Below are 14,533 nucleotides of genomic sequence, written 5' to 3'. Positions count from 1 at the left end.
GGAACACTAAAAAGCCTTGCAGACACATGCCAAGACCATTACGGTCATTTAGTTGAGTAGAGAACTGTTTGTTCAGTCCAACAAGAAAAACAACGGTGCCACCGAGTCCAAAAGTCACACCAGCAAGCCACAAACAAACACAATCAGGCAAAGGTAAACTGAATACCCATAAACAAGTGGAGACATCATCTCCCACTCTGTCTGACAGCACTTGCTTGATGGGAAGAAGCACACACCCATGGGTGGATTACACTGCCACATTATACTACAGATGTTAGAAAAACACTTCAGATTCTGTAAAAACTTCAGAAAAGTGGTGAAAAACAGAAAGTCCAGAGATGAAACTTCCTTTTACATGCAGTGTGGATCTCTTAGCCTTTTCAACAACACTCGAGTAAGTGCAGACCCTCGCAGATATCTGACCAGGCGTTGCGTCTGTGACGAGGATGATGAAGACAATAATAATAACCAGCGTCTCTACTTTCATTAGGCAGCGCTCGGCCTCGCAGTCATTTCCCCTGGCTGCCTGGCTGAATAGAGCACTTGTTGGCTCAACTTGTCACATGGGAGGGTCAAGGGGTGTGTGGGGGGTGGTGGTGGTGGTGCTGGTGGTGGGGGGGAGAAAGGAGTCTTGTTCCTCCAGGCTAACCTTTCTTCAATATCCCTCCCCACCCCCTTCTCAACCTCTCGTCTCTCTCCAACGTGGTCTGCTAGGGAACAAGGTTTGCATTGAGACTTCTGTACACACTCTTGCTTCACGCTGCTTAGAATTGTTCCAAATCGTAGCCTTTTTTTTCTGCCACTTTTTTTAAGGAATACCCCACCTTTTCCTCCTTTTAAATCTTTAAGCAAATTGGTTTCTCCCACGTCTAAAGCACGCTTTGATTCTGGTAAAGCCAGATGGAGTGAGGAAAATATTTACTGGTGTTAAACATGGCTATATTAAGATCACTTTGCTCTGGACTTTTTTTTTTTGGTTTCCTCCAGACTTGGAGCATATGAGGTCGATGTATATGATGATGCACAGAGAACACCATTTCACGCAACACAGAAAAGGCTTTGATAAAGCTTCATGGCAGAAATAGTGTTGACTTGCTGGGTTGAAATCCCAAGTCCCACATGTCATGTATATTTGAGTTGTGCTTTGTTGTTCTACTTCATGTACAATATGCCTGAATTTTCCCTATATTGTGAGGGCTGTTCGAGACCTCTAGACCTGGGTGCCAACACATTTTGGGAAGCACTTCAGTGAGAATTTGAAATGATGCCTTTATTAATTATTCATATCCTGGAATACACCAATCGTGTGCTCTAAACATATTTCTAAGTTTGAAGGCACTAGTTTCAACTCTGGGCTGCCTTTCAGCTCAGCAGGCTGACAAAATGTGGAGAAAAATGGAGTATGCAGGTTGCACATATGCAAAACTATTCGGACCTGTATCCTACCTGCCAGGGTTTCTCCGTTAGGAGTAAAGATGGCTACTTCATCAAGCAAATTCTTCTCTTTAAATCTGAACATTTTTTAATTAAATCAATCAAAATCAATCTGCATCATTTTTTTAAACTAATTTAAATTAATTACGCTCTCCAGAGCTCTGAGAACAGAGCATGTGGTTTTGTAAAACTGAAATACTAGACTAATGGCTCAATCATGACTTAAAACTAAACACTGTGTGTATCAATGCCATCTTTCACTTGCTTTATGTGTGGAGGTAATATTCCTCCAGCCCATGACGGCTTCATACGTCTGGTTTCATGATCCACAAGCAAAGTGTAATAAGGAAACCACAAGGAACATGAGCCGTGTTTTAAATATAAACAACATCGACGTGATAGGGCCGATAAAGGGCAACCTGGAACCAGATGGTATCTACATACACAGCAAGAAATTATGCTCTTTACATAGACATGCTTGTTGCAAACAGGTCTGCTGTGGTGCATACCTCTCAGCCAGCAAGTAAAAACACCCAGACCTGCTCTTAGAACGAATGGACGTAGTAACAGGAAGGTTTAAAGGGAAAAAAAACACAGCAAAAAGTTGCTGAGCCGGTGCAGAGAAAAGATGTCTGTCTCTTAAGAGGGTCTGAAACTAAAAAGGCCGAGGTGGCAGTACCTCGCTTGGCTGTCCAACTTGGAACGGAGCTAAGAAAAGCATAGTCCTTGGTCAATGTGGGTGGAGGGGTGGATTTCATTCAAGCAAACATGTTTTTGGATCCTGCACATCTGAATTGAATTACTAGGCAAACAGCCGATGGGGAAGAGAGCTTAGAACAAACTGAATAACCCCGCAGCTTTGTGTGTCTTTATGCTCAGTGATTCTGGGTGGGAGGCTCAGAGGCCTTTCAAAACTCCAGGAAAGACAGGGTGAAAAGAATGCCTGGCATGCTGAGAAATCCAAGCCTTGTTTGTCAACGCCAACAGGAAGCGGACGTGAGAGGGGACCGACCGTGTCGTATGTCTTTAAAATCAACCGCTCCAAAACTATGCCATTCATCACAGACAACGTGTGCTTTACGTCTGGTCATCGCCTCTGAAAAGGTCAATGGCAGTAATATTCTAGCTTAAAATAATACAGCGCAGAGCAGCGTCATATTACTGGAGTGAATATCCCCAGCGGTCATTAAACAAAGTGATAGAGCTCTAACAAAATCAAAAAAACATTTGTAAACTAACAGATATACATTCAGATTACTTTCTTGTAAATCTGCCACCAACGAAGGGTTATCTTCAATTTCACTCATGAACTCGTTTCAGAGCTCGACTGGAAGCACTGGTTCCTTATTCCATTTCTGAAGAGGATCTTGTCTCTGCAGTGGCCCAGCAGGACTGCAGACCTTAGATCAGTATTCAGTTCAGTCCTCCCAAAGCCTTTGATTTCATGATGGATCCCGGTTGTTCACTGCCTAATGCAAAACGAGAAAATCTCAACGGACTCCCAGTCAAAGGTTGTGTTGAAAGAATATGGGTCGAAAGCAAGTATATGTATCGTTCTGAGAGGGGAATCAAAACAGCATATTTTCAGTTCTCTACTTAAACTGTCATATAGCCCGGATAGATAGATAGATAGATAGATAGATAGATAGATAGATAGATAGATAGACACACGCAGGGAGACAAAAGGCATCTCTGGAATGCTGCTCTAGACCCTGCCACTTCAGTTCACTTAAACAATTCGGTGACTAAGTGACTTATGACACGCTGACAGCACCAGGTCCCTCGGTGCCTTGATTACTCTACACAATGTTGAAACAAAGAGGGTGATTCTTGTGTCCCTGTCGAGTGAAGATCAGCCCATATTTGAGCACTGAGAGGCTCCCTGGTCTGATTGGTAACTGACAGACAGGCGCTCCGGTCAGTTCTACCTCATTAGAGAGTCACAGCTCCTTTTAATCCAGAGTAACAGTACTAGTCGGTGTAGTCGACTAATGACACAGAGAACAGACCTTATGGACAAATTACTGCAAGTGACTGAATGACTTCAGCAAGGGAAGTGCGCTGCCTTGACATCATTATCAGCAGAGTGTTAATGACTGTGAATCAGTGGGTTGTGGAAGATGAGTACGAGACGCACATTCAGACAGCGGTGTCGCCTCGACTTCCTCTCCTGTCCTCTCCTGTCCTCTGCTCTCCTCTCTGGTCTAGCTCGGCCACTACTGATGGGCTGACAAGTTCCCCATACTGCATCACCTGGCCCTGCAGCGCCTTTGATGTATTATTCATGAAGAGGAAGCCCTCTGAACACAGGGGCTTATATGGGGGTTTTGGGGTGCTGGACGTATGTGGGTGTATGCAGATATGTGTGTGTGCGTGTGTGTGTGTGTGTGTGTGTGTGTGGTGGGGTGCGGTATGTTCATAGAAAAGCTTGTTCCCTTCTTCCCAGTCCTCCCACCGCATCTCCCACCACCACCACCTCTACCATTACTCCCAATGGCAATACCAACTGAATGCTAAACAAACCTGTCTGTTGAATAATTGAGGATCTCAGGACAGAGCAGGCTCTGATTAGCATACAGGCCTTATGGACCCAATCTGCACAGTGACAGGACGGTCTTTCCCTGGACTTTCGTATCCACTGAATGCTCTGATTTCTCTTTTACGTCCCCTTATCTTGTTCCACATCGCCAGAACTAGCAGAAATGTCAAAGAAATTTCAGTTCAAGCAACAACGATTGCATCGATCTCTGCAGGCATACGGGATGGGATGTGAGATGATATCATTCACAAAAAAAAAATCAAAATATCAACATTGTCGTCCTTGCCGTGTCTTGCCAGTCGATGATTTATTAATCTACGGAGGCGCTCGATAGAGCAGGCCTCTCAACTAATAGACTGTAAAAGCCTTATCAGTAAACTAACATTGTGCATTGTTGACATGCATATAAAATATTAGATATACGTGTGCCTACAAGCAGGTCTTGAAAACCATGCCAGTCCATCATAAAAACGAAATGTGTCAGATTTAACACACGTTTGCAGAATGACTGCAGGAGTACAGGTCTGCTTCAGGAGTCCCTGCTGGTGTCTCCTCACCTCCTCTCCTCGGGTCTCTCTCTCTGGCTCCTCTTGGCCCTGGGCAGTAATCCCTGGCCCCCCGTGTGTGCCCATCCGCTCCCCCTGCTCTCATTAGTGCAGTGTTGGGGCCTGGGGAGCCTGCAGGCCTGGGGAGCCAGCCTGCTGCTCCCCTCCCACTCTCCCTCTCTCTCCTCGGCTGGAGTAATGAGCACATAATCAGCCTGGCTCCCTGTCAGCAGCAGCACACCAGAGGGGCATGTGGGCTCCTGGCCCAGAGTCCACAGCGGGGTGTTTCACTTCTATCCTCCATGCCCAGAGTACACCGTACCCGGTATTAGAGCTTCCCACCACACATCAAGTGACCCTCTGGTCACAGGTCACCAGATCAAGCATGGCGACTTCCTCTTTTAGTTCCCATACTGAAAGCTGTTACACTTTCAATGAACTTCCCTACATTTTATACTGCTTTTAAATGAAAGTGTCACATGAGTTCTGAGACAATAACGTTATCTCATATTCTTTTTCTGCCAATTTAAGTGTTTCATTTGAGGTTGTTTGGCCTTGGACCCCCCGTCCTTTCGAGCGGTGCTGTTTCATTGCAATAAAAATAGTGAAATGATCACAACAAATTGAAAAATATCGACTTTTCGGTAAAAACAAGGCACAAAGAAGCCTTCATCTATGATAACAACAATGTAGAACCCACACTGGTATTTTAAAGTGTAAATGCACAGATATAAAAGGGACCACAGAACAAACATTGTAAACTTACGGAAATAACATATTTCAGTACATAAAAGTGAAGGCTACTTATTATTCAGGCGATGTTAGTAACATTTCTGCAAGGAAACAGTTTGATCGCTCACATTCTCAGTTTTCTACAATGTTTCTTTCTGTATTGACTTTTCTGGGTTTATGATGTTCAAAGAGATGAAGGCCAAACAAAAAGGAAAAAGCACCAACACAGAGCCCCATGAAAAGTAGCAGCAACCACTGAAGGACAGAACAGAAACAATACAAGCAGAGAACTCAACCTCAGTCGACATGTTTTCATTTCCTTTCAATTCAATTGCTATTATTGTACTCATTGTTTTGACCTTTGCTCTTAACTCTGTCTCCCCGACTCTGCAATTCATACATTGCAGAGTGTTGCACATTGGCTAAATCAATTAATGTCAGTTTGCTGCAACAAAACTTCACACAATAGCTGCTGTGTGCCACAGAGAAATCAGCGGGGTCACTGACAGGTCAGCGTCTATTCTAATATAATATCTTTAATTGGTTTCCATTGAGACTTTAGTCAGTCCTGGATTCCCATGAGCAGACTCCGTCCCCTTCACAACAATCTCCCACTGTGCTCAATGAGGACTTTGTCATGTGCATTGCTGCGATTATGTGATCCAGCGAGTCAACCACAAACTCAGAAAGCACGTCTAGCCAGGATATGTAAGGTCAAGGGGCTGAGTCACAACGGCTGTTCTTTTAACTGAAGTGTAGTGACAGTGGTTTTCTGCTCCACATGACTTCCCAAACCAGGAAACGCCCTGATACAATCAAACAGGTGAGATGCTAGATAGATGCTCTGGGCTTCATGTTATCTAATGTTTTCAGTCCCCGGACACACTACCCTCAGCGACGCCACAAACCAAACAGGTCTGCTGAGGCCCCGCATTGTCTAAACAGAGTGAGACACCATGATGACTAGCTCACACCTGTGTGGGAAAGTTCAGTGATGGCAAGGAGGTTCGAACTTGAGAGATTTACGATGGAGGCTGAGTTATTGTGGTAAAGACAGACAGACTGTTCAGCAGTTGGCCTGCGGGCGTTGTGGGGGTTGTAGGGGGGAAGCTGTCCATGGATGGATGGGAACAAGTAAATTTACATGCGCACTATAACTTCATTATTGTGAATAACCACATTATGGTGATAGTTTGGTTAAACCATTTATGTGGTTCGCAGTAAACTGATTCCTCCAATAAGTTGACATGATTTGTTTGATAATTAGGTTAATGTCCCGGAGGAAACATCTTATTAGTGTGTGAAATTTGACTGTGGACATTGTGTTTTCTCTTTTTCCCTCCTCCAACCAGCCATGTTGTTCTTGTATCACACTGCCTCTGGCGCAAGAAATCAGACTACAGTGTACACATGCAACAGTAATCTGAAATATAGATGAATATAAAGATAATGATATTGATGAATCCAAATTTGATCAGAGTTTTTGGCTTTATCTTGTCATAATCAAATGTTTGTGTTATTTTTGAGCGCAAGTGTCTACTTACTAAATGCCCTGGTGTTGGAGAACGGGAGTCTTTTAGTCCTGCAGATCCAGGAACGTCCAAAAGAGGCCATTTCATCTGCAGGTACTGTGAGAGATGAGAGACAAAGAGCAGAATTATACAACAGAACCAGACCCACTGCAGGAAAAAAAGCATACACAGATAGAAGATTGAAGAAAATGCATTCAAAAATAGACATGATGTGAAAAAAACATCTCATGTTTACTGTTAGTGAACAGCAGGGACTGAATCTTTTCCTAGAGCGTGCAAAAGTGCTATGAATGGTGTCAAGCCCGCAGAGATCTCCAGCAGACACCTGTACGAGACCCACATTGCTGCTGGAGTCAGACAGTGCGTTCTGGCACGGCGGAGAGCAGGGAGAGCGATGTGAACACAACGGACTGGTGGAGGACTGTGAAATTGCCGTTTGTCAAGGAAAAACAAGAGGCCAGCTGTGGGCGCCCATCGCTGAGCGGGTGGGAAGAGACAGCTGGAAGGAAGCCCACGTCTACAGAGCAGCGAAAAAGGTTGAGCTGCGGACTCCCAAGCTAACTCCTGTCTGTCCGTCTCAATTGGTTTGGCCTTTTGACCCGAATACAGTCCCTCCTCCTTTCGGTATCACTATTTTTCACACATGTATCAGAGTTATCATACAGAGGTTGTGTAAGTGTTTGCTTTCCCTCTTTTTTTTTCTCATGTCACGAAGATTTCCACCTCCATATGACTGCAGCGCGTTCCTTTAGCCGCTGTGCCATGGAGTGAGGAGCTGTGTGCTCCAGGAGAGGTTTTAGTGATTTACTGCTTGATACAACAAGCGGAGCATTTTTTTTTCCTTTTTTGTCCTCCAGCAATGGAGATAGCATGAAGCCAGAGCTCCAAAAGCACGGCTCAACCATCTGTTGAATGAATCAGTTTAAATACCGGACACAGCAGCTTGTCATGCATGTGGATTTTCTCCCAGGTACAATTTCAAATTAATTAAAAGGGTTTTATATTATAGGTTATGTTTCGCTCATCCAGGCCCTTGTAGTGAACAGACATAAAGGGATCATAGTTTATTTATGATGAATGTTGTCTGTAAGAGGTGATTGTGCAATCTCACTATGCATCCTCTGTTATCATTCTACAGTGTATGCTATCGTTTTTATTTACATAGCATTGCGCTTATGAAATCCTCTGCACAAGCAGTTTGACGTCCACCCACAGCAAACATCTGACGAATGGAAAAGACAACAAATAGTATCTGGCGTGTTAAAAATGACCAGTTAAAGAATATATGCATGGCTTTGTCCACTTTTCAAAAGTCGGTGCTGGACAAATGATGATGAACAAGCAAACCGGAGGAGTCATGCATTCAGATTTTGATTTTTAAAACTTCATTCATCACTCGGGGTTTGTAAGGAGGAAGGAAGCTTGGATGGCTGTGGGTTAAAAATGGAAAAGACATTATAGCAGGAGGGGGGAAAAGGGAGAGGAGGGGAAAAAAAACATTTTCAGGAATGAGTTTGTCGGAGCAGGCAGAGGGTATTGTTTCCTGACAGCTGGGGTCCAACAGAGCACCGAGGCAGGGGGAAGGGGACCCTTTTTCCCTTCGAAAAGGGGGGAAATTCTTGGAGTTGACATCAGCCCTCTTCATTTTCACTATACTGCTCAGGGCTGAATCGTAGGTTCCAACTAATGGGCCCAAGTCCATACAACTGTCAGGAGGCAGTTGCTTTTAGAGGCTGCTAGCCCCCTATTGAAACTTTACTCTGCTGTGTGCATGGTGCCTAATGAATGCTGCTCTCCGGAGAGAAAATCCAAAACAATGCGGTTTTCTCTGTCTAATCTATGTCAATCATGAGTCCTTCCACAAATGAAACAAGCGCTATTGTGAGCGTTTGGTCTTGCCTGGGCCGTGCCCACCCCAGCTCTCCCACCCAATCCATCCCTTATTTGACAGCTTCTGCCAGGACGGAGGAACATGCCCCCAGGCACTTTGTTCTGAGCGCCTACTTTTCTTTTAATTGCCCGTGTGCCCTATGGAGCAACTGTTCACACACTCCCTGAAACATCCAGCCAGGTAATGCCAGCCGCACACTGTCACATTAGCTCCGGCCCAGACTAGAGCAGCACACCACTCACTAACACATGAGAGGGAGAGAGAGGGAGGGTGTTTTTGTCTATGAGTTGTTTCAGGAAACAAAAGGCGAGGAATTGAGGGCCATGCTGCTGAGCAAAAACTTTCCCAGTGTCACAGTGAAAAAAAAAAACACAGGGGAAGTGTAAGAAAAAAAGTTAGGGCAGCTGAAGGAGAGCCAGCACTTAAAATTGATGATTCAAATAGTTATGACAAGGCTTGAGTGATATTAAATGTTAGTAAAAGACTGAAACAGGAGACAAACTAATATCAATGTAACTGCAAGACATTTAGTAATGCTTTACACGTGCCCTTATTTTATTGGAAACAAATACAGACATATGGCCGGGGCCCATAGCAATGTCTGTTTCAGCATGGGAGCTGGAAGCTCTGGTAAATAGACTCGGACAGAGTACTGAAAGAAATGTGTAACTAAAGTGAAGTTTAGCTGATCCATTTTCATAGCTCTCTAATTGTCTTCCAGGCTTCCCCGCTGCCTCCAACACTCAGAATAGACATCAGTAGAATGTGCTACTTTTACAGGACCCAGATGCGACAAAGGTGGCAGTGATGCCACTGAAATTTTCCAAAAAGCTACACTGGAGCCCTTTGGTTTTTTGAACAGAGAGAATGCAACATATGCTCTGGGGCATGTGGCCTGCCAGAGCTGGGTTCTAATTGTTACATTGCTCTCACAGAGCGACGGAAAACACAGCCAAGAGTCTTTGTCATCTCTGAAGTGTGTGGTGCCATACTGCAGGCCAACATCAGAGCACGGAGAAGAGACAGATGTCTGGACATTTGCTGTCAAACTAAGTCAGACACTCTGCCAAGGGGACAGAAAAAAATCCCAAACTTTGCTAGCAACTATCTGTCGAGTTCAGGGCTGCAGTGAGAAGTCATAACGACTGTCAATCAGACAAAAAGTCAAGTCAAAAATAACATTAATATAGAACAATATTTACAATTCTATAAAAAGGTGCAAAACAACAATGAAAACACATCTTGACTCTGCAAAACAGCAGATATGCCTCATAACTAGTATTATCTAAAACTGATTATATGTTAATGCATGTTGTGCTGAATTGCATTGACTCAATCAATCAAGAGTAAACAGCCAGACAAAGACAAACAACAAATAAAAGAGTGAAATATGTAGTAAGTGGCAGCTCAGACGAGGCCTGACGCTTGTAAAAATGGCTTCGCCCAACTTGGTGGTGAATGGCGCAGCAGCAGGAATGCCTCCACGGATCGCTCCAGCAGATAATGTCAATCACCTACTGTGTGGAGAACCCCTCCCCATTGTTTTCTTTTACCCCCCAACAGAAAACAAATGGGCCTCACAGCTTGCTGTTGGCTGAGGTGTTAATTACCGTGCCCTGTCCATATGAACAGCAACTTCAGACAATGGCCCTGTCAGGCCCCCTACACCACAGTCCCTCCCTGGTTTGCTCTGCTGATATCACCTGCTCATGCGGGGCCTTTGACACCTCAACCTGATCTATGCATGAAACACAATTAAAGCTTCGGGGACAAAGACAATGTGATAAGTAGCCCCCGCCTTGTCTCAAAGTTTGCATTAAGGCTAATTGTTTGCCAACATTAGAGGCAATTACACTGACAATTCTTAAGCAAACCTCAGCAGTCATTGTGCTAATTACTGTGTAATTGATGGGGAAACGACAAGCGGCTCAGCTGGTCAGATCCACAATGCACTATTGGGCCACTGCAAATTTTTCTGAATGGGGACCATGTCCTATTATCCGGTCCACTATGAAGTAAGTAGATTAGTCAGGGAGGAAGTTATTAATTAAAGCTATCTTAAAGGAAGGTACAAAGAGAAAGAAACTACGAAAAATAGTGAAACTTGTAGATACATTTGTATTTTTTTGTCCAAACAGACCACTGTGGTTTCTGGCCCTGGCATTTTATTATTGGAGATGTTTCGCCATTTAGATCAGTCTCATCAGACACACGTAAAAAACTATAAGAACCCTTTTTCAGCTCATTGCTTGAATTTCACATTAAGCTCATTCTCTTGGTTTACATTATATGAATCCTGAGAAGCCTGTTGTCATGCAGTGGAGATAGCATCTTGCTAATGGCTACCACATTTGAAGTGTCCATTAGCCCATAGAGGAATGAAGTTAAGTGACTATGACAGGGGCACTCCCTCAGTTTGCCGGGCCTCTATTGTGACCTGGTTGGTCGTCCTGCACTCTTATTCACAGCCAGTAAAAAAACTGGGTCAAAGGTCAGACATCTAGAGTGCTGTGGTTTCCATGGCAACGTGGCCTATTAAGGCCAGGCTCATTGGCCTCTTAACATGCTCTTGTACACAAAAGAACTATTAGTGCAGAGGAGAGTGAGGAGGGGAGGCAGTGTGAGGGAGGTCCTAACAACACAGCGTCAAGGTTTTTCCAAGATGGTTACACACTCTGCCCGCAGCTCCATGCGCGTCTATAAGTAGCATACATTGAGTTTCAGTAGCTTAGAAACTACAGCGTGTGGGCAATTTATTATTCCAAAATCAGAAAAAATGCTTGGTGTGTGCTGCATTTTGTGCAAAGAATTTCAAAGATTCAACTTTACAAAAAAGTCAGCGAGCAATGGCATCACATAACAACCTCATGCATATTCTGTACAAGGCCAAACTGGCCTGCAAACTGGATTTATTTGAAAAGTCCTGGGAGCGGATTTACTGCTGTTTCAGTAATAAAACAGCATTAACAGAATACAAGGCCAAGACAAACCCCCTAAAAAGCCTTCTTTAACATTCTGTCCCAGTGAGCGAGTTGCGACTTCAGCAGGAGTTTGCATTTTTGCAACTCAAGCAATTATTTGTATCAGGGTTGTTGTTTTTTTCCCCTTCCTTTTGCATGACATAATCCTGAGTTATTGCTTCCTGTATCCACAGCTTTGGAGCGTTACCGTGGAGCTCACGCGAGTCTTTCAATGAAGCCGCCATTGTTCTTATTCTGTCTCATTGACTTTCAGGTACTTTCAATCAGACGGAGTTACGGGAGAAGTTCTTCGGTCTCGCTGAGGTTAAAGTTAGGAACAAGTGAGTAATTCTGTTACAGAGCACACCAGCAGGTCATATAAAACTCACTGTATAATTAGACACACAAGAAAATAATTACGCATCTGGTAAGAGCAAGGCCAACTCATAAAGACAGAGAGGAGGGTGCGAAGCTATTCAAGTCAATTATGTGAAGTCAGTTATGTGGTTTCCCGTACCTGGGAGATCTGCTTTTAATTGTCGCACGCTGCTCCGCTTAATGTCAATCTGATCTGATGTCAAGACAGCCTACACCTCAAATGTCAAAGATGTCGTCCTTTTCCATGTCCTGTGGCATTGTTTGTCCAGTCGCACAGGAACACAACTTTTTACTGTTTGGGGAGTAGCCTCGTTTCATTGAAATTCACAGCCGTAAACGTCTGTATAATTAACTCCAGAACACGAGGTGGTTACCAGCGGTTGGCTGGATGTTTACAGTAAAGCTCGACTTAGAAATCAAATGTGTGTGTGTGTGTGTGTGTGTGAGCGTCTAAGCATAGGTGCGTGTGCGTCCAAGTCTACGCCAATGACACACAAGTGAGACCTGAATTTTTCATTTATGACCAAACACAAATTGACTGGAGACAGCATGGGTTACCAATATAATACAGCGTTTCCTGCCAAGGCATTTAGGAGGCAATAATAAGTCCAGCATGCACCCCTCACACTGAACAGGGCAAATACCACAGCACAGTAATCACTCCAAACTCTCGGTGAAGACATAAAAATAATCTTTTTCTCTTCTTTTTCCAGAAATTGCAGATAAATATTTACCGCCACCCTCCAAGAGTAAATTTGAGTACGTCTGCTAAAAGTGTGCCTTTTTTTCTGACAGGGCACAGTGGGTGATTGTTTCTTCTTCTTTTTTTTTTTTTTTTTAAGCTTTTCCTTTTTTTAAACTTCCTAAAAGCAGCTGACAGTGGCAGGAGAGGCCATGAGACATCTTGAAGGGAAAACGTAAGTTTTGAAAAAGTGAGGTGGGCATAAGTGGGTGTAGTGGAGAAGGCAAGAGAGAGAGAAAAAAAGGGCCTAAATTAAACACATTTGTTTCTGCTCTCACATACCACAAGTCTTATGAAAACAGAGGACTGATTGTGTTCACTCTGCAAGCCCCCCGCCCTCCCCTCCCCTCTCTCTTCACCACCACCCAACACCACCACCCAGCTCTTCACCCCCACCCCCCTGTCCTAAGCAGCAGCAGCAGCAGCAGCAGCCCTCCCCCCCACACACACAGCTGCCTGCAGATGCCTCCTGTGTTTGCTCCGAGAGCAGGCGCAAATCTTCAGGCCCCACAGACTTCTAGGCCCTGCCTCATCTCAGATTTTACTACCTGACATCCCTATCACCCCACTGCTAACCCCACTCACTCCACTCTCCATCTCCTCTCCACCCGCCCCGCCGCCTGCACCTCCAGCTCTACTCAAACACACAGACACATTCACACGCCACAGGTATGCTCCGACACTCAGGGAAACACAGAGGCTGACTGTTTAAAATCAAACCCATATTATTTATGAACACTTGTAGAGACATTAAATGAGATATGACAAAAAAAAACATGTCGTCTACATATACGTCTACATACATAGAAAAACACATTTTCCATCAAAAATCATAATTTGTGGGACTGAAAATAATCTAATTTGACATATAATGCTTGGTATGTACACATCTAATTGAATGAGAAAATATTTTCAAAAGTAGTTTCAAACCTCCACAGTGTGCGACAACACGCACAACTTACTACCATGACATTCCCCAGGATTAGTTATGCGTATTGTCAGCGGACTGCAGGGAGGTCTGGAACGTCGCCAGAGCATTTTTATACCTGAAACATTTGTAAAAGTCATTCCCCTGAAATCTACAGGCTTCATTTTCATCATGCTGCGCGCAGTGATATTGAGTGCTAAATCATGATCTACTGATAGGTTTGGCTGTAAATTCAATTCCTGTTCCCATCCAGGGATCCTGTTACATGTCTGCAACTTTGTATAGTATACATTTTCCAGTACGAACGTATAGGTTTTCAGGGTTGGAGAAAAAGCCTTTAGAGGAGTCACAAGGCGGGATGCGGTTGGGTCATGGGGTCCCCCTACCTCTTCAAGGTTCATGAGGTCTCTTGAAAGCAAAACAATGGAGTAGTTCTGTCAATAATGAATAAATTACTTTTTACACGTTTTGAGAAGAGAGATGTTTTTTGAGGAACTAACGTTGATTTATATAAGCTGCTTCAGTTTTAAAAGTGGCTGAAAAATGTCTCCATAACATTAACCAGACCACTGAGAACTCAAGGCTGGACCTGCTATTTAAAACAATATATACAGCTGTTGCTATCTTTCACTTTCAATACATTATAATGAGAACAGCAAGGTGATTACGATCAGGGGCGGCTGTAAATATCAAATTCCCAGGGACAGAGTTTAGGAGAGGCCCCTTAAAATTACACAGTATTCAGGAATGCAGAGCATGAACCACAGTAACATGGAGCTGAAGACAAAATGCTCACGTCCCATCTTGGACATTTAGCTCACACCATGTGACCAAAAAAGGTTTACGAACAGC

General features: G+C 44.0%; 1 protein-coding gene across 3 annotated transcripts in view; it reads right to left on the bottom strand.

Moving 5' to 3' along the window:
- tcf7l1b (transcription factor 7 like 1b) overlaps positions 1-14,533 on the bottom strand; it is a 32,148-nt gene that overhangs the window by 5,925 nt on the left and 11,690 nt on the right. For all 3 annotated transcript variants that reach the window (XM_070905170.1, XM_070905168.1, XM_070905171.1), the window contains exon 4: positions 6,795-6,878. In XM_070905170.1, coding sequence (XP_070761271.1) covers positions 6,795-6,878 — 84 coding nt within the window. The remainder of the gene's footprint in view (positions 1-6,794; positions 6,879-14,533) is intronic.

This window comes from Enoplosus armatus, chromosome 4 (assembly GCF_043641665.1).
Source record: "Enoplosus armatus isolate fEnoArm2 chromosome 4, fEnoArm2.hap1, whole genome shotgun sequence".
Lineage (NCBI taxonomy): Eukaryota > Metazoa > Chordata > Actinopteri > Centrarchiformes > Enoplosidae > Enoplosus > Enoplosus armatus.
Note: the sequence above shows the minus strand (reverse complement) of the source record. Positions and strands in the feature narration are given on the sequence as shown.